The sequence below is a fragment of the Cydia splendana genome, chromosome 3, assembly GCF_910591565.1.
Source record: "Cydia splendana chromosome 3, ilCydSple1.2, whole genome shotgun sequence".
NCBI lineage: Eukaryota > Metazoa > Arthropoda > Insecta > Lepidoptera > Tortricidae > Cydia > Cydia splendana.
Window position 1 is genome coordinate 18,191,971 of NC_085962.1, and position 11,941 is coordinate 18,203,911.

General features: G+C 34.3%; 1 protein-coding gene across 1 annotated transcript; it reads right to left on the reverse strand.

Moving 5' to 3' along the window:
- Window positions 1-10,505: 10,505 nt before the first annotated feature.
- LOC134806297 (achaete-scute complex protein T3-like) lies at window positions 10,506-11,493 on the reverse strand. The gene has a single exon (XM_063779519.1). The coding sequence runs from the start codon at window positions 11,274-11,276 to the stop codon at window positions 10,599-10,601; it is 678 nt and encodes a 225-aa protein (XP_063635589.1). The 5' UTR covers window positions 11,277-11,493; the 3' UTR covers window positions 10,506-10,598.
- Window positions 11,494-11,941: the final 448 nt, after the last annotated feature.

The following is an 11,941-nucleotide window of genomic DNA, read 5'->3' on the forward strand; positions in this document are numbered from 1 at the left end:
TATAAGTAACCAAATATCTAGACTAACAGTTCTTTGCATTTTACGACGCGAAAAAATAGTAGGTAAACTGGATATAACTAGTCACGTTCTGAATATTGTCAACAATGAATTTAGGAAACTAGATCTGACAATTATTTTCTAGTATGGGTACAAACGACAATGAGCTTAAAGTTTTTAAAGTTAAAGATAAATGGTAGCGCAAGATGACAAATTATCTTCGCCCGCATTTTGTACAAGTGTCTGCGGATGTCGGGACACGCGTCACTGGATCTAAGATAACACTATCCGTAATTACACTTGACTCTTACGGTGTCTGTTACTGTACAAGAATTTTCCACATATATTTCTAAACCGTATGGTAGAATCATCCACAGTATAAACCTCACTCTCATGCACCTTTCCAAAAATTAAATTAAAATTTAAAGGCAGATTACACATTAGAAACTGAACAGTGAAAACATTTACTATGTCTATGGACATTTTGAGGGACAATTGGAATAAGACGTATTTGATAAATGGTTACATAGATCGGTTATGCTGTGCACTATTGTCGTTCGGTTACGCAAGTCTACAAATCAGGATTAGGTAAAATAAAAATATCTTACCTATTATAGGTTTTTATAATACTATATAGGTATTAGAATAACTCTTGAGCACTTCAGTTCAATTATTTTATTTTATTGTGCCCACGTGATTAGTTCTTATTCCCTCAGCACTTAGGAAAAAGGGGCTAGGACATACATATGATATAAATTGCCTCGTACTCTTACGAATCAAAAGTAGTAATTTCTAAATGTATTTAAGGAAGGTAGTATTTAGTTTGTCAACCCTTGTTTAGTTGTAATACAACGGAAGCGACTTCAATTTTTGATAATTTGACTGCTGTCAAAATAGCGGATACCCACTTAAGCTTATTTCACCTAATTGAATCCTAGAGCATTAAGCCTTTCCAACCTTATAATCCCTTTTATGGGTTTCACGCCGGCGTTTTTTAGGAAACATCATTTAAATGTCCTCTTCAGGATTAATTTTTTTTGTCGATCAGATGTTTAAATTATGAAATTGCTCTAGCAAGGTAGATAATATTTTTTTATAATCAGAAAATTACTATTACCCAGTATTTTTTAAATATACGTTAATTCGTTGTTAAAGATAAACATATAGTGTTAAGTACTTATAGCCGGTCAAGCAAGTTTGTCAGTAGAAAATGGCGCGAAATTCAAATTTTCTATCGGACGATAACCCTTCGCGCCTACATTTTTTAAATTTGCCGCTCTTTTCAACTGACGAAAATGGCTTGACAGAGTATGTAAAAATTCCTTCGATAATGCAGGAGTGACAGATATATCTAAATGTTTTTTTGTTCGCTTCTCGGTGGCAGGTTTACAGTCAGTTCTAACTGCAGAACATAATTCCTGACATTATCTTCTAGCTCGGCATTCAATCTATAGTCCATTAAACTACTAAATAAATGTAATACTAAACGTAACTAAACTGAAACTACATGCAGTTAAGTACGAGTAATGTATTAGTCCTTAAGCTTACCTTGTAATGGATGAGATAGCAGCTCTTATGGATTGAAATTGTTTCTGCATCTGTAAAGATAACATGAGTTTTTATGAAGCAAAATGTTTATTTTAGATATTTCACATTTTTTAAATCATTACTTTTTTATATATTTTGTTGCCTGTACCTACAGAAAAAGAGTTATTTAAATGATATATGCCAGGCTTTAACGAAATATGGTGAAAACTAAAACTCATAATTTAACTGACTAACTCTTAATCCGAATTCGCGTACACTTACTGCTGCATGGTGTGGTTCAGATATTGCAAGACGATCGGCACGGAACCCTAAAAAGCAACTTAAATATAAATGCCCAGGCTACACTCAAAATTATTAGTGGTAAACTAAAAAGCTTTTATACCAAATTGCAACAATTACTCTCCTCAAGTACGAGAAAGAATTGAAAAACTTATAGGTAGTACCTACTGTGCTTTTTGTACAACCGCAACGGCAAAAAGTAAAACGAGGATATCAGAAAAAATATACCGCGGATGGTGAGTGTTACTTATTTGATTCATTTCATGCGGAAATCGATCTCAAATTGCACATCATAAAGGTCCGTCTTCCGATTTGTCGGTACGCAAGTTAGGTACATTAGCAACATCTTGAGCAGATTTAAAACTTGTGAAAATTATTAATAGACAGGTAATTGTCAGGCAAAAAAACGATCTTTAATTTTGATAGGCACGAAACACAGTATCAAATATCTTTTACCATTCATAAAAGTTTAGTACAGTAATTGGACACTGGCGATTCTCGGTCAAGTAGCTTTCTTTCATTGTACGAGCAGGCGCCAAGTTGTAATTGATTTCTAACAACAGCGACTGGGTCCCAGGTGCTTGTTTTCTGTCATAATAATTTGTATAATTGTCTAGTTTGAATGATTTTAAATTAAAGGTTAAGAAACTTTTTTCTTCACTTGCAGCTGCCTATGAATAACTACTAGTATAATAATTAGTAGATACTGATATAATATATACATATAAGTACAAGTAGGTAAGTAGTTCAAAGAAACCGACTATTACATCAATTGGCTGTCCAACTTCTGATATTTATAGTTTTATATTTTAATAACTGGCTAAACCACGTTATTACTTTTAAACTTTGACGAAATATACTAGTACCTACTAATTTGAGTAGCCAAATCTAAAAGTATTGACATTTCGACAGAAAAACCTAGGAAATGAAAATACTTACTCATCTATTAATTTCGATTATCATGGCGGCGACTGACAATCTCGCATGATTGACAATCGCGATTGATTGTCCCGAAGCCAGACGCATAAAAGAAAGCTTACGAGTCGCTCCTCGTGGATTTTGTAAATGGCAGAATCTAAGTGTTACCTACCCAATGTCTAATTTAGTAAAAAGGGTTAACAAGACAGACACTTAATTTTCAGTTAGTGTTCAACAAATATTTTCCTGACCCCGGCCGCATCTATCACGTCGTCCGTGCCGACGGCGGAGGAAGCCGATATCCGACAATTATTTATCGATCCGTCTGCTAGCTTTATTTCTTACTCTCATACAATTACTGGATATGTTCTTAATATATTTATAACGAAATTGATTTTATTTAATGATAGCAAATCTATTGTCAACCGCCAATAATAAGTATAATGATAAAAAAAACTTACATTTTGTGACCTACAACAATGACAATATAGAAAAATGCTCGTAGTATATCTACGACTTTCTAAATGAGGTGTACTAAAGTAATAGCAAAAATTAAAGAAAAACGCAACTACCTACCAATATTATAGTAGTTTATGTGACTGACACATAATGAAAGGCATTAAAATACGAGTGTGGGTTTATGAAACGAATGAAATGAGTTTCATAATATGTAGTATCACACGAGTGTTTTAATGTACAGTTACATACACTGCTTTATCTACACACATATTATAAACTTTCTATGAAATATTCATCTAACCTAACCTAACCTAACCTAACCTAACCTAACCTCATAATATTACAGCCGACATTGGGGCACTTTCCTCTCTGGCGGAACTCGCGGATATGTGGCGTCTCCGAAATATCTTTATCGCACATTTTACACGAAACTTTTGTTATAGTTACTTTAAAAACAACAAAACAAATTATTTTTTACTTACAAACCGATTAAAAGATAAACTGTACGTCAAATGGCGGCAAATGAAAACTTTTTTCACGCACGTCACGCATCCGTAGTTTTTTTTAATTCAGAGACAAACTAGAGTCGGGGTCGTTTACCATATCGTCCGATACCAACTTACATGCGAGATTTGTCAATATTGTATGCAATTGTCATTTGATTTCGAATAAAACTTAATCTCGACTGATATTAGAATAGGGGTCAAATCAAATTGCTTTTTTTTTCAGAGATGTTCGAAATTTGAATGCATTACCAAATCGATTTTGATATAGTAATGAAGCTATTACCACATTTTCACAGATAAGAAATTTGCTGTAACAAAACAGTTTATCGTAATGTGGGCCATTAATTACGGATTTTGAAGGCATCATAGAGAGTTTATGATATGTGTGTAGATAAATTATTTTACATATATACAAAAATAGTAGTAATTTTATTGAATATCTTTATATATATTATTACGACTATAATGTCTACCCCTTCCAGTATCGGTTTATCGCGCGTGTTAGTAGTACTTACTTATATAAATCTCAACATGGTTAGTGACGCAGACGATCCATGCTCCCATCCGCCGAACGGGGCCATAAACCATTTGCATATGCGACGGCTTTGGTTCTTGTGGTCGTAAGTCTTAATTATTCATTTAGCATAAAAATTATTTATATTTACTTACGTCCTTTACGAGGTTTTCTTTAATACTGAGTTTATATCTCGTTCTCGTCTTGACAATTAGGCCAATAGGATATTTAGTAGCGCAAAACCACTTTCTAAAAAGAAGACTGATATACTAAAGATAGAAGGCTGATTCTTTGAAGCGCCATTAATTGATAATTAATCATGGCGGATGATATTTAAGAAAACAATTGCCTCAACAATACAGTGAAAGCAAAGTATTAATTAAAATTTAACAAATGAACGACTCCATTGAAATAATTTCTAGTCGATTAAAAAACATTAACAATCACATTATAATAGATTAAGCCACTAGTTCAGTGAAATCTACAAAACAATAGCGACCATAGAGTAACAGATAATAGAAACTGATATGACCAGTGCAAAAACTACTACGAATAAGTACCTATATATTTTTTTGGGATTAGCCACTTTGTTTATTTAAGTAGACAAATAAGCAGTGCAGCAATTGGGGAATCAGTACGACAACAATATCTATATTTATACAGGTATTAATTGGTACATATATTAGAAATCACAATTCCCTCAATGAGGGCGCCACTGGACGGTCGACGCAGTCTTAAACACCCAGTGTATAAATCTCGCCTACCTAACGACGCGCGTTCCGCAAAAATCACGCACTCACAAAGATCACGTGCTCAATAATAAGATTAACAACACAAAGCCGAGTTCGATGCGGTGTAATGGTTTCCGGAATTTACCAAAATCATTCCCTCTCAATAAATGAATGCAGTTTTTACACCAACATGTAATAAAATGTAAGTTTGTGATTTTACATTTGATTTAATCTAGACGAACGAAGGTGACACACGTAAAATCTAATCGAAAATTGGAATGGCATGAAAGAGATAAGTAGCATAAGAATAACATTTATGAAACGGCGACCGTATCTACTTTTGTAAGCTGTGATAATTTTTAGTTGCCCACCATGCATATAAAATTAATATGAAATTGCGCTCAAGGTATTGTACAGCGTGCTGCAAAATTGCATGGACACAGTGTAAATGGAATCCATTTAAGTTACCATGCACTATTACCGCTGGGTGTATTTATGTAAAGGCGGAATTCCACCAGTGTGCGGCACGAGTCGTCTAGTAACAACAGTTAGAAGCCTTATTGAGCTTATTGTCGAAATAGATCGATGTGTAAGATTATCCCAAATTATCTTATTATGTACCTATAGTTTAACTGATTCCTTTAGGTAGAAAAAATACAAAACAGTATGTATGGATAGTTTTCGTAAACCAGAGAAGTAATTATATTTCCTGAATTCTTCCGTCAGCGAAAATTTGCGACGTACTTACAGTTATTTACGTTTTTATTATGAGCACTTTAACGAGCGGAATCACAGAAAAAAAGGTTTAATTACAATAATTAATGCTCTTTTTACTAGCTTTTAATCCACTAGAGAATCGGCAATAATCGTAAAGCTCAGTCGGCCCGCCGATAATATTGATTTGCACTTACAGTTGCAGACGATGCCTAATAATTTCAATAAGAATATTTTTTACCTCTTGAGTAGTAAATACTCATTTAACAATTAAATTATAAATACATCATCCAATTACTAGAGTTGTAATATTTTTTTTTATTCTTATAACAACTAGAATTAAAATCTAAAAGTACAACTAAATTAGAACTATGAAAACCGGTCAAGAGCCTATCGTGTCATGCTCAGTACACTGCACTGCACTCCGTAGTTGTCCGTCCGTCACAATAGGTAGAATTGAAAAAGGGCATTTTGTAGACCTATCTACAATATCCAAAGACGCCATACGTAGGAATAGCAACACACCGTTGTAATAAGTATGTTCTGATTTTGGCTATCTGGTTTTGGCTATCACTGTTTATATTGATGCTTACCCAAGTAACACAAAAGTAGCTGAATATTGTTTGAATATTAGAGCATGCCGTACTGTATGCTGAATAAGGTAGCTGTATATCTGCTGTATAAGCGCTTATACAGACGTTATACAGAAGGTTTGGGCGCAAAGTGGGCAGTGCCCACGCCGCTTATTACTGAATAACAGGAATGTAATAGCTGTATAAGTGTGTGCCCACACATTGAATCGCTGAATAACACTTGTATAGAGGCTGTTAAAAACTTACTTAAATACAGCTTTTAAACCAAAGTTATCCAGCTTTGTACACAATGCATCAGTTATTCACACGTTATGAAGCTTTTGGTTCCAAAGTGCACTTCTACAGAAAATATATTCAGATATTTGTGTTAAATCAATGATTTGTCTTCCATTTTAATTTGTGAACTCGTGTCAAAGTGTAGTTTCTGAAGTGAATACTTACAAAATAAGGAGGACATCACCCATATATTTACTTGATGTTTACATAACTTAAATTTCATTGCGCATGCGACTTTACTGTTAATATATATTTACATTTTATTTAAAATTTTAAAGCTCCGCGTAAATAATGCACTGTTTAAAAAGTAAATATAGAAAATTTACTACTCCACTTTTAAATTTGTAATTTTTTTGCGGTGTTTAGATGTTTTAGTGATAGAAAATGTACTTTAACAAGTTATGCTACGATAAAACTAGTTTTATAAATGAATAAAAATGGGTTTTTCTGTTCATTTTCAATTCCTTACTAATTGTAGAGGTTAGAATATGAGCAACCGTAATGGCGTCCGACTGTGCTGAATATAAGCTGCTGCCACAGCTATTATTGTGCTAAATTTCTGAATAAGCATTCACATTATTCGCGTTACCAAGCTACATGTTAGATAATAATGGTTTTAGAACACCAAGTTTTGAATAACATCAGTATAATAGTAATTGTTTTCTCAAACTTAAAGCCTATTAGGGTTCTATACACAAATAGTAAAAACCACATAGATCCTCACTAGTTTGATGAGAAACATTATAGGTTACATAACACGGGCAATATTCAATCCTACTTCCTACTAATATTATAAACGCGATATAATATTTAAGTTATATGATAAATCTGGGGGTACGGCAGATTACACAGTTATTTTCCGTTATCAGTTCCGACAAATATGTAGAAGGTAAAGGTATACGCAAAGATGTACGACGTGAGTAGGAAGATGTGTATAGTATGAGTATGGTGTGGTTACGAGTATGGTATGAATATGAATATGGTATAGGTGCGAAGGTGCGGGTATATTAGTAGCGGGTATCACGGGTATGAGTACAAGTATAGTTTGGTATGGGCAGTATTGTTTAGGTATGAGTACGAGTATAGTGTGGGATGGGTATGAGTAGACCCACTTGAAACCTAAAAACGGTGTGTTCAAAATCGACAGGTGAATCGATTTCGCTATATTTTAATGGGGGTGATTATTTTATTTTTCTCATACCCAGTCCAGTCTACAAGTTTTTAATGCAACAATATCAATAACTAGCATTTGACACCTTGTTTGCCAACTAGCAACAACCTTAAATGGCCATTGGTAAACTTTATCTCGTTGCAGTAAGGTATGCCAATGGTCAGTTAACAGTGTTTACGATGGTAGCTAGCAATTGTTTTACGTCATTAAAATGACAATGCATCTTGTGTAAAATAACCAATCGAAGAGAATTGTTAAGAAAACTAAACCTCGATTTTTTAAATAATGGTTGGATTAAAGAATAAATACGCAAGATGCGTTCAAAATAAAATAAAAACACGCTCAAGCTCAAAGCAATCAGGCTCAAGTAGCACTGTTGACCGTGTAAATCTACGGAACCCTCTCCACCGCGCACTTGTTGATACTAAGCAGTAGTTTGAATAGAGCTTCTCATTGCGTTCATTTTGCAGCTTTTAGCAAGAATAGATAGTATATGTGTACTAAAATCGCTATAACTTAAGTATAAGCGTTGTTTTAGTATTTATTATTCAGACGTTATGTCTATAAAAGCCATAACTAACCCATGTATGCGGCTACTGAATAACAAATAATATGTGGATTTCATTACAGCTTCCAGTAATAGCGTGCACCTTAATTCAAAAACTAGCAGTAAAACAGAAACTGCAATCGCTTTTATACAGTTGAAAGTCTTCACCGACGCTTCTTTTCAGTAAATGCAGCCACTATCACATTTTTCTTAATATTGTCTGCTTAATATCTCACAACACAGAATATATACAGCTAATTGCTGCTAATGCTGCTATTATGCAGCTTTTAGTAACCACAAATGCTTTGAGCTGAATAATGTCTGACTAACTGTGTAAGAAATAAGTATTATTCAGCTTTAATGTGCAAAACCGATACTATGCAAAATTTATTCAGCATTTATTGGTATATAGGCCCCACTAGGCCCACATTATTTTCTTATTCCGAATTTACTAATTTCCACCGCTTATACACAAAATTTATGCAATCTTAATTTGAATAAGATGATAATTTTACTCTATTATCCTGCTTGTGTGTTACTTGGGTACTGTACGTAACAAGCCATAAAGGCTACATCTTTGCAGCGTTTTCTGTTTCTTAATAATCTTTTAAATGTTGAGTACCCCTACTCAAAACTTTTGTTATCAAACTCAAAAATTAAACTGGTTACAAAACTTCTATTGTGATATTCCATCATATTTTTCCCTAATATATGGAAAAGAAAACTGTACATGATCGTAATTAATCTCCTACACAAGTGAGCACTGTGTCGCGGACACTAAACGGTGGGTACCACAGCACCTTTCTTCGCCCTCTTTATCAGTCCCTTATTCGCACATGTAAATGCATTTAGCTCCCACCTCCTTATCTCGGCGAACACCATTAATCTTGTATAACAATGCGCCGGCGCGTTGTCCACGCACCGACGGCTTAATCAAGCAGATATATGAACCGCATTGCTCTTTTTTCAATTGCAGAGATACGAGTAACTGCAGTTTTGTTTTGCTCGCAGGCACTTCACACGGTTAGAAAAACGTGGCCGATGGACACTGCTTGATGGAAAAAATATTTACACTAACGTATAAATGATAATAAATTCTAAATGAAAATCACTTTATTAAAGTTAATATATTTAAATGTGGAAGTAATTGTGTGGGTAAATTTAAAAATAGTGTATTGAGTATTTGTTATTATGTTAATTTTTTTATGTATGTAGCATTTGAACTTTTTCGATAGATCGCATTTGATTTTAATTTTGTTGGCCAATTAAGAATCGGAAATTCAGATTCAATTGCCCCAAACTTTGGCGTCGAAATCCAAGTTGAATTGTATTTCAGGTCGAATCAATATTATTTTATCAATAAATTTCTTGGGATTACAAAATTAGCTAATTTACTATTTGAAATTATTTTACACATACTAAACGTTAAGAGTATAAACACGGTATTAGGTTTGTGACCTAAAATTGTATCATAAGTCTACCGTCACACTAAGGCGGTTGGTAAGAAGTTAATAAAGTCGGGTACGGATTGGTTGAAAGCTTGACTCCATCAAGCTTTGAATTAAGTAAGTTAAGTAAAAATTAATACTTACCTTAACCTTTTTTATCCCAAAACAGCTGTTTTCTATTAGAAACAGCATCGCTATACTTTAACTTCTTTACCATAGGTAAGCAGTTACGAGCTTTATTTCTTATATTTAAATAGTAGGTTTGTATGTAATTCTGTTAAATCGGGAACTCAAGTAAAGAAATGGTCATACAAAAACTAAGTACTTTTATTATTTAAATTAAATTTTAAACCTGATTTCACTAGCTATTTGGGCTATTCGCTTAACTTTTGTGCATCTGAAAATAATGTGCGCCTCGGCAACGTTCGCCTATTTTTAGCTCTACATTCTGGACGTTAACAAAATACTATTATTATAAAAGAATTAGACGATTTGTCTTGTGTACGGTCACTACTGTAATCTTAAACACAATATCTATACAATTCATATGAGTATCATACCTGTATTGAATACATTTGAAAAACATTTTTGTTCCCTAAAATAAGGTTAAAAGAAAAGTCTGAAACTCTGTGATATAAATATGTTTTATTTATTTCAATCCGCATTATTACTTAATTAATACCTTAATAAATACAAACCTTAAAAAAAGTGAGGCAACATTGTCAGGATTTAATAATGGCTACCTACTTTATAGATATATAATTCCTAGTGGCAACTTCAATTACTGATATATAGATTCACAGCCTTATTATTTACATAAATAAATAATTACTAATTATACATTATTCCTTACATATATGACTAGATCTGATTGTCTATTTTAACAATAAAGAAACTTTACTTATGTTGCCACCAGGTAATTGCGTCAAGCAGGTCGTCCTCTTCCATTGGACTGAATTGTTCTATGGCGTGATGATGGTGAGCGGTGTACTTAGAACACGGAGCGTTGCCAGAGGAATACGATGACGACACACCCGAAGAGCAATCCGACCCGGCTGGTGATGGCACTGACTCTGAATACGGTGAGCTGCGTCCCGCAAAAATTCCTTCATCGACCTCGTAAGGTAGCTCCATAGAAGTAGTTGGCGTATCTCTTTTGATACCCAAAGCGACGTCGCTTTCATCCAGAATTTGTTGCAAATGCTTAATGTATTCGACCACCATCCTGAGTGTGTCTACTTTGCTTAATTTCTTTCCGGAACCACGGCGTGCCCCGCCCGACAGAGCAGCTATAACGGCAACCGGCAGTCTCTTCCGCAGCGCATTAAATCCGTCGTTCACTTGCTTCACTCGATTCCTTTCCCTGGCGTTTCTTCGCGCTATTGAAGCAGCCTGAGCGCCTGAGTATGGGTTGTTTTTATAGTTGTACTTTTTTGGTTCGATATCTTGCATATCCACATTTGAATACTTCATCTCTGGCGCTGGTGCGATGCGTATCATTCTTGGTGTTTCGGTCTTGATGTATGAAGAGTAGAGGCCATAATCCGCAACTTTGTTTTGAAATTCGTGGACCATGTTAAAGTGACGCTAAACCGTAGCGTACAGCGTGAACACACGAAACAGGTAAGTTTGGAAGTTATCGGAGCTTCGATAGTTCGGCGAGCGATCTAGTGAATGACTGCTTTGGGCCCTTGCGCCGCTTTATATGCGCGCACCTTGGCCAAAAAAATGGTTTGGGACCCCTCACTCCCCTACGAAGATTTATTATAGTTTTTTCATACCATACCTGGAGTGCCCTTTCAAAAATAAGACCCAAAGTATAGACGCTGTACGCGTGCCATTGAATAATAGTTGATATATTATTTGATGTTATTTTTTTTATCATTAATTAAGACCTTTCGTATCCTTTTACAATATTAAACATAAACAAGTAATATTTTGTGTATATTCTAGAAAATCTCTTCAATGATGTCGGTGACATTTTCAGGTTTAATTTTCGAGAATTAGTTCTTCCAAGTTTCGTTCGCCTATAAATGATAAAAGGTGTGTTCGGGTAATTCCTAAACATTTCCGTATGCGGAATAATTCCAAAAGTAGACTGATAAGATGGATTTAAAGGAACTTTCGGAACTATCTGACATTTGGATGTACATAATTCCAAATTACCCTAATACACCTTACAGGCTTAAGTATTAATAAAAAAATATGTAAGTAGCAAATGTTTTTAACTACTTACATAG